Below are 13457 nucleotides of genomic sequence, written 5' to 3'. Positions count from 1 at the left end.
AGACATACATAGAGGCAAAGCACCTATACACATAAAACAAGAACATGAAAACAACAACAACAGAAAAGGAGTGGGGACATGCTCAGTGGTTAAGAACACTCAATACGCTTGCAGAGTTCGGTTTGGTTTGGTTTCCAGCACCTGTGTGAGAACCCACAACCATCTGCACCGCCAGTTCCAGGAGTTCTGATACCATCTTCTGGCCTCTGTAGACACTGCATAAAATGTGGTACACATAAAGAGGTGCAGGCAAAACCCCGCATACACAAAACATATAAACAAACAAAGGGGTTTGAAAATAGGTATTTTTTCGGACTATAAGATGCACTTGACCATAAGACGCACCCAGTTTTTAGAGCAGTAAAACAAGAAAAACAGTAAAAACAGCAATTGGACCATAAGGTGCACTCTAATTGCCCCCCCCCCCCCCCCGCCGCCGCTTTTTTTGGGGAAAAGTGCATCGTATGGTCCAAAAAATACAGAACCCTGCATGGACAATGCTACATCCTCAAAGACATAGTTTATTAACACAAATCTCAGGGGCAGTGGGATAACTTCTTATGGCCTGAGGGCCCTCAAACAACACAGGCTATTGCCATTGCTCTTGGCTATTCAGTATCAGATGGTAGACCCTGTTGTGAAATCACAACACACTTTGGCTGCAAGACATAGAGAAACCAAGCAGAACTGACCCCCAAACTTCTTCCTGCTGGCTTGCTTCCACAGTGCCAGAGGCGCTATGCAAGCTGGTGGGCAAAGGCTAGATGCCTACATGCTACAATATCCACTTGCCAGGAAAGAAGTGCTCACTGATACAATAGTGGCACAAAAATGATCAGAGAAACCAAACGCTTTTGGATTGAATTTGAGGCATATTCCACAGGAAGGAATTCAAACCTGGTACTGTAAACCTGGTCAAAATCCTATGGCTCAGAAGGTCAGAGGCCCTAGGGTGGCAGTGTGGGAAAAGCAGCGACAGAGGACTTACTACTGTTGTCTTGCTAAATTGGCATGTTGTCAAACTGCCTTCTAAGTATGTATGCTACTCCCATCCTCAACCTTGCCAGATATGTTTCCCTCTGCTGTGGTCAGAGACTCAACAAGTCAAAGTGATAAGAATAAGTAACAACTGAGACCTAAATGGGATATCTAATCATCCTCCATCCTTAAGTTTCAGGGAACATCTTGGAAGAAGGGGAGGAAAGGCTGTAAGAGACAGAGGATGAGGATGGGGAGAAATGCTTTCAAGTGTTGTCTTCTGCACATGACATGGCCATGGCTATAGCTGTGGTTACCTGCACAAGGTCAAGCCAACAAGGTCAGTCAACATTCCAGCAGGCAGCTTTAATTGGACTTAATAGACACACAGACACAGTGAGGGAAGGACAGAGACAGAGAAAGTGGAACCAGAAGGAGACTTGTTAGGATGCCTGGGGGTAAAGGGGTAGGGATGATCAAGACACATTGTTTACATCTATGGAATTGTCAAAGAATAAATAAGAGAAGTTTTACTTTAAAATGATAAATGTAATCCACACATGCACTGTGTTGTTATCCCAAATTATCTATGCCATAGAAAATCCCCATATACTACTTTTAAAACTTAGATAAGAGAAAAAAAAAAAAAAACCATTTACTGTAAAGTAGATTGGCCTTTCCAGTTTCCATAGAAACGATCTTGGACAAATATGGTTTGTAAATGCCTAGGAATTCTGAGGTGCCTTCAAGCCTTCACCTTGTTTTGAGGAATCTGATGTCTACTTCCATGGAAACCAGAGTGGAAATGAGGGCAGCAGTGCAAAAGCCTTAATTGGAAAACCGTGGCTTCTTTATTAACTTGATTGAATAATGGAAAAGCCTTGCAAGTGAAACAGACACAGGAAAGATGTTTCTGTGCTAATTAAGCATTAGGAAGTTGAAAGCACAGGCTACCCCATGCCAAGCAAGCTGGCCACAACAGGTGACCGACCGTCAGCCAAGGTGATTCATGAAAGTCTAACTGTTGTCTCTTTGGACACATGTCCTGAAGAAACTTAAGGTGGGCAAACAATCTTGTAAGTTGTGTGTGAAAGTGATGGAGTTCCCGGGAAGCGAGGCTCTCAACTGTCTTTGCCTTGCAACGCAGGTCACTGGGAGGGAACTGGCCCTTAATTTTTCTCTTCTAGCCAGGTTGGACAGTGTGTTTCCCATTTAAAATTATTCCAAAAAAAAAAAAAAAAAAAAAAAAAAAAAAAAAAAAAAAGAAAAGAAAAGAAAAAGAAAAGAAAAAAGAAAAAGAAAAAAGAAAAAAATAATTATTCCACCCTTGGGGCTGGAGAAGTGGCTTCTCAGTTAAGGGCACTGGCTGCTCACTCCTGGCACCTGCAAGATGGCTAACAACTATCCCCAACACCAGTTCTGGTGACCCAATGCTCCCTTCTGGTCTCCTTGGGTACTTCACACAAATGCACGTGAACATATACAGTGATTACCAGTCTGGGGGCTCTTAACACCATGCTCCTCTCTCAGCTCCCAGCTCCTCCAGGCTCCATCTCCAGGGGCAGTTCCCTTCTTAGCCAGTCTCTGAACTACTTCTCACTCAAGGCTGCAGCAGGAGGGGTGGCTGGGTACCCCTGATCTGCCATGCCGGATGCAGGGGTGCCTGGCTCTCTAGGAGCTAGACTGTGTAAATGTGTAAATGGCGGGAACAAAACTTTTGAATGTTTAATTGACAAAGCCTAGAGTTTTTCTTAGAATCCCAACTCCTGTGCCTCCATATCTGGCAAGGCAGGCCAGGGAAGGGGCATCTTCAATATTGATGAAGGGCTCTATATTCCCAACAAGCCATCTCTCCATCCCCAGGTCTTAGTCTTTTTTGTTTAAAACAATTATTGCATGTGCATGACATAGTATGTGTATATTGGCACACATGTCACAGTGCACATATAGAAATCAATTCTATTTTTCTACCTTTACATGAGTTCTGGGGATCAAAGCAGTCATCAGGCTGTGTGGGGCAAGAGCTTTTACCTGATGAATTATCTTAACAGCCATCTTAAAAAATTACTCAGGTGTTGTTGTTGTTGTTGTTATGTGTGCACACAGGTCATGTATGCATGTGGAGGTGAGAGGAAAACTCTGTAGATTTCCCTCCTTCCATGGAGATTTGATTCGCTTATGAGACAAATGCCTTGATGTACTGTACCTTCTCAAAAACTCAGTCTCGGGCTGGAGAGATGGCTCAGCGGTTAAGAGCACTGGCTGCTCTTCCAGAGGTCTGAGTTCAATTCCCAGCAACCACGTGGTGGCTCGTAGCCATCTATCATATCTGGTTCCCTCTTCTTGTATGCAGGTGTACATGCAGGCAGAACACTATATATGTAATAAATAAATAAATCTTAAAACAAAAAAAACCCTCAGTCTTAGTTTTTTGTTTTTCTTTTAAAAAAATTTTTTACTTAAGTAATTTATTCATATTACATCTCAATTTTCATCCTCTCACTTGTATCTTCCATTCTCCCCTTCCTCCCTCTTTCATCCTATTTCCCTCACCATACGATCACAGCCTATCAGGTCTCATCCTGGTAGCCTGTCTACTCTTCCTCTGAGTACCACCAGGCCTCCCCACCAGTCTTTGCTTTATTTATCAGCATCAACTTGCTCATCCTTATCTCACTTAGCCCTATCTTGGACATACTCTTTTCTTAAAAAAGTATTTATTATTATTTTGTTCATACATATATATATATTGTGTATTTATATATACGGTGAGTGCATGTGTACACATTTTGGCGCATGCTTGCTTCAGCACATGTATGGAGATTAGAAAACAAGGGTTCCAAGGAAGGAACTCAGATCATCAGGCTTGCACAATAAGGGCTTTTACCAGCTGAGCCGTCTTGCCAGCTCAAGACTTACAAAGGCTTTCTAGGTTCTATTTAATTCTGATTTAACTTTACTAGGTAAGTTGTGTGAGGCTCCACTACAGGTAAACTACAACACTAATACAATTAATTTGGCCATTATACTTAAATGGAACACATCTGAATTTGCTCATAAGTTTTTGGAGTATGAGAGAAGGTGACTCAGCAGTGACAGTCATGTGGACTGGGTATTTAAGGACTGGAACTTGAAGGACAGCATACAAGACCTTAAAGCCATGGAGACACCTGTATGCATGGGATGCAATATCCCAGGAAAAACACGTCACAGAGTTGAGGCTGTTCTGTTTAAATTCTCAAGTCCTTTAGGAATACAGAGTTGGGGTGGGGGGTGCTAATTTGTGGAAGGATGGAATTTATTAAAGATTCGAGGTAAAGCTGGAAAATATGAGCTAGCATGGTGGTGACACACACCTGTAATCCCAGCACTCAGGAGGGAGAGGCAGGAGATCTCTGTACATTCGAAGCCAGCCTGGTCTACACAGTGAGTCCAGGCCAACCTAGGCTACACAGAGAAACCCTGTTTCAAAAAAAACAACAAAAAAAGGTGTGTGTGTGTGTCTGGAGAGATGGCTCAGCAGTTAAGAGCATTGACTTCCAGAGCACCAGGGTTCAATTCCCAGCACCTACATGGTGGCTCATAACTGACTGTAACTCCAGTTCCAGGGACCTGATACCCTCATACAGACATGCATGCAGGCAAAACACCAAAGCAATATATATATAATGTGTATACACACACTCCCTACCTCCAGCTACATACATGTACACACACCCTACACACACCCTTACACACGTGTACACACCTATACATACACTTATACACACTTATACACATGTACACACCTATACCTACCACAAACAATAAAACAAAACAGAAAAATGAAAAATCAGTGAAAATATTATGAAAGCTACCTTGCCCTGGTTTTATTTTATTTATTATTTGCTTATTTATTTTGAGACAGCGTCTCACTGTGTATCTCTGGCTAGCCTGACACTTACTGTGTAGGACAGGCTCGTCTCACTCACAGAGATCTGCCAGCCTCTGCTTTCTGAGTATTGGAATTAAAGTGCACACCACCACGAGCCTGGCCTCTTTTCCAGATTTCTAGTGTAACTTTAGGCAACAGAATATATTTGAACAGTGTTGTAACATCAGTTAAGAATATAATTTGGGGCCGGGCGTGGTGGCGCACACCTTTAATCCCAGAACTCAAGAGGCAGAGGCAGGCAGATCACTGGGAGTTTGAGGCCAGCCTGGTCTACAAAGCGAGTCCAGGACAGCCAAGGCTACACAGAGAGACCCTGTCTCAAAAAAACGAAAGAAAGAAAAAAAAAGAAAATGCAGACACTGAAGAACACAGGGAAGTAATGGGAAGACTGTGGCTACACACTTTCAAGCACCTTGCACTGTGACCACATTGCAAAATGCTGATGGGGCCTAGTCAGCAAAGGACACAGAGGCAATGATGACAAAAACCTATGGACCACAGGCTGCAAATGCCAGCACTGAGTCAGCAGTCTGCTGGTTGATGTCTGATGACGTCAGAATGATGTCTGGACTTGTTCGAGAGAATATTCAGGATCAACAGCAACTGCTCATCGTCAATGATCTTTAAATACTAGGCAACGAAACTCAAGTGAAATATTTAAAGTTCTGCCTGTATCTGTTGACACTTATGGCAAATCCTGAAACAACCGGACTTCTGACATTTGCACAGAAGGGGCAGCAGCAGGGATGGGCAACACCAGACAGTGCAAAGGGAGGCACACAGGCATGCCAGTCACTTTTGTCACACTGTGATGAACACCTAAGAAAGGCAAGCTTTATTTATTCTGGCTCTGAGGTTTCAATCCAAAGTCCACTGCTTAGGAGGGGCTAAAAAAAGAGTCATAAGCCGGGCATGGTGGTGTACTCCTTTAATCCTAGCACTCAGGAGGCAGAGGCAGAGGCAGAGGGATTGCTGTGAATTCAAGGCCAGCCTGGTCTACAAAGCGAGTCCAGGAAAGCCAAGGGTAACATGGAGAAACCCTGTCTCAAAAAAAAAAAAAAAAAAAAAAAAAAAAGAATCACCAAGAAAACTAGGAAATTCTTAGAGACAAATAAAGCAAACATATTTAGAAGCTGCACAGCTATAACTGTGTTTAGATAAAAAGATCTGAAGTCCATAGCCTAAATTTATACTGTAGGAAGCAGAAAAAAAAGGCATATGAAAATTAATGTTAACAAAAGAAAGGAAGTAACAGAAATCAGAAAGAGATGCACAAAATAGCAGAGAAAACTAACAAAACAATAACAAAAAACTGACTCTGAGAACAGATGAATAAAACTGACAAAGCCGTTAGCTAGAAACACCAAGAAAAGAGAAGGCTCCTATTGATAAATGGGACATCACTACTGAACCTACGGAAACAAGAAGAATCTGAAGGCAATGATATGAGCAACAACAACCCAGCCGACTAGATAACTTAAGATGACTAAAACAAACAAAAAAACTAAAACCCACAAATTACAAAGCTGTCTTAAGAAGAAATATAAAAGCCCAAATGATTTTTTTGAAAAAAGGAAATTTGCACAAAACCAAAACATAAAAGAGCTCAATGGCCCATAACAGCAAACTCAGCAGCTAGGAGGCAGAGGAAAAGAAGCTCAAAGTCCAAGGCCAGCCTGGGTACCATGAGATCCCATCTAAAAGTAAAATCAATCCATCAATCAATCTGGAGAAATTTATTGTAATTTTAAAAAACATATATATATATATAGTGTATACATATATACATACATATATTTTTTTTGACCTAGCAAGCAAGAGCCCATATAAATAAAAGCTCCAACAAATGAGATGTTTATGTTTTCTCTAGCACTGCTTGAAGTAGCAAAATCTGGGCAACTGTATACTCACCACACTGAGAAACATCAGCCTGCTATGCAGCTGACTCAGAAGGATTTCCAAAGAATATTAACAAAAGGGAAAGGCCACATTGTGCATATGTACATGTATCTGTATATTTATATTAGATCTGCAACACAATTACCAAAACGTACAGATGGGATCATATTTATGTGCATGCCTATGTGTATCTGAGGAAGCCCATGTACACTTGAGTAACAAGCATCCTTTCCTGGGTGAGGGCTGAGGTGGAGAATCAGACATACGGTTGTGTGGTCTCCTGTTGCCACTGTGTGCCTTCTTTCAACCCACAGCACTTCCTCTCCACCCTAGGCTTTTCTTGACCAAGCCTGTCTTCCATTCTAGAACCCTCTCCTCTCACTATAGCACTTTCCATTTCCTTCCCCTTTATGAATCTATAACTACGTGTTTATTTTCTACTATCTGCTGTCTATCTTGTGTCTACCAGTATCTGACCAGAGGCCCCTAGCACATGCTTTGTCACCTCACGTCATGTGGGTATGAATACCAGCTCTGTTGCTCACTAGCTTCTTGAATGTGGTGAGTGGCATTTTCCTGTCTGCCATGTGTGAGAGTGGGCAGACACAGCAGGATCCAGCCGAAGCCCCCACGTGGTAACGCCTCATAGTGGCGACTTCTGGCCCCAGGATCGTCCCCGTCTTCTCTATGGCGGAATTGTAAACCACAGCCATTCTCAGGGAATCTTTTTTTTTTTTTTTTTTTTAATCCCTTCTGTATTTCCTAGAACATGGTAACTTCAAGGTCCTTAAATATTTGTTCAATACATAATAAAAGGAAGATATGACGGAAGGAAACTGGGTTGTTTGCATGGCTCCCACTAGTAAATGTGCATGGCTGACTGCCCCTGGCATGAAAACGTATTTTGTTAAGAGGGAGAGAATATTTGTCTTAAAATCAATCTTCTCAAATTGTACTGGAAGGCATTTTATTTCCACTTAAAGCCATGTGTAAGGTGACACACGAGCCTCATCCGAGCATATACTAAGGAAACTCCTTGGAGGTGAGGACACTGACTTGGGTTTCTGGCCCCTGGCACTTCCTGCCAGCCCTTGAGTAACACCAGACACATGTAATCATAAAAACAGAGCACATGAGATTATACAATTCTTCAAAGCACAAGATGGAGCATCTGAGCCCTTGCCCAACAATCAGCTGGTACTGCCCATTCTCTTGAATGCTTTTCCTAGCTTATCTAAGACTGCTTTGATTTCTCTGGAGATTTCAATGGGCCTGGAGCCTTACATTTTTTTTTTTTTTTTTTTAAGATTCTTTTAGCTCATAAGGATCCAGGCCTCCTTTTCCTAGCTTGAATGTCCAGTCTCATACCTTCTGGCCGCTGTAGGTGGATATGCTTAGTTATTATCTGTCTTACCAAACCAAACCAAACCAAACCAAACCGGCCCTTTATTCCTCTCCTGTTCCTGCACGTGCCCACACTGTAAGAAGGGTGGGATAGATTAGCATTGCCATTTTCTTGTGCCCTGTGTGCTCTTTACTTTGCTGTATCGTGGCCTTTACCTCATTAAGGCAGAACCCAGACTGTGCAACTGACTTCAGCCCTACCACATCCACTGCCTGTTTCTTACTTTTCCCCTTGCTGGACAGTCTGCAGTCCCAGGCCCTGCTGATCAAGACTTGTCTCAACCTCCCACCCACACTTCCTCATTCCTTTTCCCCCTTTGCAGTTCCTAATGTCAATAAAAAGGGTGTAGCTTTCCACACCTTTCTGCTGCATGGGCACATAAGTCTATCTATAACTCATAGGCGGGTAGGTTTATATGTTTGCTTTGTTTTAAGCACTGTTCACATTCAATTTATGATTTTTTTGAGATGAGGTATTACTATGTAGCCCATATTGGTTTTGGACTCAACATCCTCCTGCCTCAGCTTCCTCCCTGAGTGCTAGCTTCCCACACCCAGCTATGTTTGTCTTCATCACAGTGCTCCCTACATGGTCTCTAAGTCAGTAGATGTGTTGCTAGCTCTGGAAATGTTCATTTTCAGTTACAAACGGGTGGATATTAAACATAACTGAGGTTTTCGCACAGTAGATAAATAGTTGTGTTTCTTGACATTAGAGAGAAAAACTAGACTTTGCATCTGGTTCCCCTTAGGCCGGTGGTGAGGCGGAGTGCTGCAGATGCAGCTGTCAGCTCAGTGTACAGCAAGGCCAGCATCGTTCACCTGGTGCCTGGTCACTCTGGAGAGCCATGTCACTAAGCAACTGACTCCAGCCTTTGCATTGGGTCTAAATATCAAATTTAAAAAAAAGTATTGCACTGCTAAGTAAGAGAGCTACGACTCTGGTACAGTGGCAATACTGTCTGCTTCAGGGCTGTCACTGTGAATGGAACAGTGGCACTGTCACTCAAGCAGTTCCTTGACACAGAGTTATAAACCTAATGCCTGGCCTTGGTGAAAGCAGACACAGCAGGGTGTCCCAAGGTGTCCCCAGTTAAAACATGGCAGTGTACTGTGAGGACCACAGAGGAGGAAAGCCCAGGATCTGCTGGCCCAGTCAGTTGTCACTGTCACTTTTGGTCCTGTCCCTTTATTGTCCCTTCACAATCTCTTCTAGGAAACTTCTGTGAAACCTAGTTACTGTAACAAATGTTTTCAAGTGCCAACCTCAGCCCTAGTAGGTTGTTTTTTGTTTTGTTTTGTTTTCACTTGACACAAACTAGAGTAATCTGGAAAGAGGAACTTCAAAATGTTTCCATCAGGTTGGCCTGTAGGCAAATCTGTAGTGTATTTTCTTGATTGATGACTGATGTGGGAAGGTCTAGGCCGCTGTGGGAGGTGCTGGCTCTGGGCAGGTGGTCCCGGAGCGTATAAAACCAAACTGAGCAAGCCATGCGGGGCAGCCAGGGAGCAGCACTCCACGGCTTCTGCTCCTGCTCCTGCCTCCAGGGTCCCACTTACACTTCCTACCCTGACATCCCTGGTCACAAACTGTGAGGTGGAAACAGAAGCCAGCTAAGCCCTCTGCTCCACAGGATGGACTGTGCTGTGTCACAGCAGCAGAAGCCCTCCCTGACAAAGACACTGCTAAAAATAAAAACCTGTGGAGCAGCAGCAAATCCAGAGACCTCTGTCCGTGTGTGTTTTGTAGCTGACTGGAACACTGCCAAAGGGAAATGTGCACAAGTTGAACTCCCATGATTAATCGGCACACTTGGACTAAAGGAGTTATTATAATATAAAGCTAAAGGATTAGAAGCAAAATAATTGAACAAACCAGGCATGGTGACTTGGGAAGCTGAGGCAAGAGGACGCAAGATCAAAGCCAGCCTTGGTACAGAGCAAGACCCTGGTCTCCAAACATTATCTATAAAGCAAATCATCAAAAAAAATCAGAGAAACACCAAAGAGGACAGAGGAAGGGGAGAGCACAGAATTTGAGAGGAATCTTTTTTTGATGAGGCAACAAAAGTTAATGGAATAAAATGATTAACTCAATTCTGTGTCAAGGGTTAAGAACAAAGGAGGCGCCTTACTGCAGTGGAGCACACGGCCTGTGTTGTGTCCACAGCTGGCCTCTGCCCTAGCGGTGGCAGCAACCGCCCTTGAACATTTGTTTAGTTGAGGGGAACAACACATTTTATACTTTTAAATATTGGAAACAAAATTAAATGACATGGAAATTATATAGCCTTCTAACTTTTAGTGTCCACAGATAGTTTTGGGGGCATGCAGCCAGGTTTCACAGCTGCCACTGTGTGTTAAAGGGCAGAACTGAGTGGTTTCAACTGAGATCATGTGGCCCTCCCAGCCTGACACTGCCAATCTTTCCCTTTACAAAAAGTCTGCTGACTCCTCTAAGGCCAGTTTCACCACAGCAGCTTTTCTTGTGGCACAGGACTGGTCTCTGTCCCCAGTGGAGAGAATGGTAGCTAAGATTTGCGGCTCCGTTGCCTCATCAGACAGGAAGAGAAGCAAGAGTGCCTGCTGGTGCCACCTGCAGCCCAGAAAAGGAACGGCAGGAGGGTTACTGGGCTGTTGGGGGAAGTTAGTTACCTGGCAGATCCTAAATAACTATGGTCTCAATGATGCCGCTGGGGAAACAAAGTTGCTTTTACCCAACACCTTTTAAATGGCAGAACAGAGCCACAACTACAAATCTGTCTTCCCACATCCATGCATGGGGTGGATGCACCCCAAGTAGCTCCCCACGTTCACATCTGCTCTAACTGCTCTCCACATACACAGTACAGACAAGCCATGTTGTCACTACAAGGACAGGATGATGTGTCTGTCCTTTCTAGGCCTGAAGGAAAAGCTACACAGAAGCTTATCGTATGAGTGGCTGCCTCAGCCTCCAAGTTACTGTCCCCTACAGGACCTCACCAAGACTCTGCATGTCAAGTAACTTCGGTGGATAAGGGGGCAGGTTTCTCACTGCCAGCAAACCTACACCAAAAGAATGGGCATAGGACAGAAAAGTGGGTGGTCCTGTCAGCTCCAAACCACACCAGGGTTCCTTAGTCCACAGCATCTCATCACAAGCCTATTTGTCATCATTCCTGTCACCAAGGAGACAGGTGAGGGCTCATGGCTCTTCAGAGCAAAAAGTCACAGAGAGGAACCCCAGAAGCTACAGGAGGTCCAATGCTGCGCCTGTGAAGTGTGCACATGTCATGAGGTCTGTGTCCACACCACAGCCTGGGCAGGGGTTAGATGGAGGCTGAGGAGAATACGGACAGAGTGCTGTCCTGAGACATAAGCATGGGAGACTTTTGCTCCTCCCCTCTGGGAGCCCAGCTTCTGATCCATAAACAGTCCAGGCTGGAGCACTGGAGATGCCAGCCACCTGGAGAGAGGCTGTGAAGGATGACGGCAGCCACATGAGACCTCGTGTGAGGGCTACAGAACCACCACACACCAAGTCCCCACTAACCCCAGAACTACGAGGAAAAGCACAAAGGCAAGAGGACTCCATTCCTGCCTAAGTGTTTGGGACACAGAGGAGTATAGCAGAGCTTTCTGTGTTGTTTCAAGAACCTTCAACTTACTTCATCATCTTCCTCTTCATCATCATCGGATTCAAGAACACCATCCAGTAAATCTTCTATAAAGAAAAAAAAAAATCAGAAAAAACCCACAAAGCTTGGCCCTCGGGACACTGAGCATCAGCTAGTGCACTCATGTGAGCATCATGTGGAGAGTCACACTCCTGACCACAGCCGACATCCCTGACTGCTTCTGCTCATGAAGCTTCCACAGCCCTGACTGACAGCTCCAGATCACCCGTTACTACACCGTTTACTCTCTTGGTCATCCCTAATCATGACTATTTCAGCCTCAGCTTGCTATTATTCTCAGCAGGCTCAATACATTCTCTGTTTTTATCAGAACTTTTTTTTTTTTTTTTTGAGACAGGATTTTCCTGTGTAACAGCCCTGGTTGTCCTGGGAACTCTCTTTGTAGACCAGGCTGACCTCGAACTCACAGTAATCTTCCTGCCTCTGCCTCGCTGAATGCTGGGATTAAAGGTGTGCACCACACCTGGCTGAGGTTCCACTTTCTGAACCCCACTGTTCTAACTTAAAGATGTAGGCTTGGGAAAGGAGCTGACATGAGGTTTCCCTTCAGATGAGCTTTATGGAAGGGGGTACGGGGGGAGACAGATACAGAGAGACAGACAGACTGACCATAAGGGGCCATGATCAGGCCTTGCGAAGGAGAACGTTAGGAGAGACATAGCATCTGCTACAGACGGCATGATGAGGCCTTCCCTGAAGGGGGAGAAGGAGCTCTTCCTTCAAGGCTGAGGGGGAGCTACACTAGGGGAGACCGCTACCATGCACAGTATAGCGGGGACTGAAGGGAAGACCTTTCAAAATCCCCTGAACAAAGGGGGTTTCTGACTCAGAGCTTTTCAGGGTTGAGGGTGGCAGGAAGTTCCACAACATGTGACTTATGACCTAGCTGAGGAGCCAAGGGGGAACAGGGACAGTCACTAGCACTGTTTGTGCATAAATTTATCATGCAGCTGAAACTTCCCACCAAGGCTATGTGCTTTAATAGTCAGTGTGTGTGTGTGCGTGTGTGTATGTGTGCGTGTGTGTGTGTGTGTGTGTGTGTGTGAGATTTTTGTTGGGGGTGGGAGAGCATAGCCTGAGGCTCATTGCTAGATCTATAAAGTTTGTACAGAGGCACAAGTGCACAGTACTCAGAACCAGAAAATGAGCCATTTCCTCACCTGCAAATGGGGATCATGTTGCTTACTTCCTTGTGGACTGAGAGAGGAAGAGAAAGCTGGGAGGAGTTTACAGCACACTAGAATTAAGGCACCTGGGCCAGGTACATAGCAGACATCACGCAAATATGAGCTACTTTCTCCCCCATGAACCTCTGTCCTGGCATCATACCTAGACTCCTGACAGCACCCTCCCTTGTGAACGGAAGCCCCTTGGGAGGCTAATCACCTCTGCAGCTGAACTGAGACGCTTAGGACATTAGTAAAGCTCACTTCTGGGTGTGTCTCTGAAGATTGACTGTCACCTTGAGATTTGGAGTCCCCATGGAAAGCCTCTGGGCAGTTCTGAGAGGGAGTTTCTAGATTGGGATAATTGGGTAGGAAGACACTTTAAATGTGGGCAGT

The 13457-nt window shown here is 44.5% G+C and overlaps 1 protein-coding gene across 1 annotated transcript in view; it reads right to left on the bottom strand.

The window, feature by feature from the left end:
• The window catches only part of Armc9 (armadillo repeat containing 9), a 140644-nt gene that overhangs the window by 62257 nt on the left and 64930 nt on the right, over window positions 1–13457 (bottom strand). The window contains exon 19 of the mRNA XM_051154240.1: window positions 11866–11921. Coding sequence (XP_051010197.1) covers window positions 11866–11921 — 56 coding nt within the window. The remainder of the gene's footprint in view (window positions 1–11865; window positions 11922–13457) is intronic.

The sequence above is a fragment of the Acomys russatus genome, chromosome 12 (genome assembly GCF_903995435.1).
Source record: "Acomys russatus chromosome 12, mAcoRus1.1, whole genome shotgun sequence".
NCBI lineage: Eukaryota > Metazoa > Chordata > Mammalia > Rodentia > Muridae > Acomys > Acomys russatus.
The sequence above is the reverse complement of the archived record's forward strand: the minus strand, read 5'-3'. Positions and strand labels throughout refer to the sequence as shown.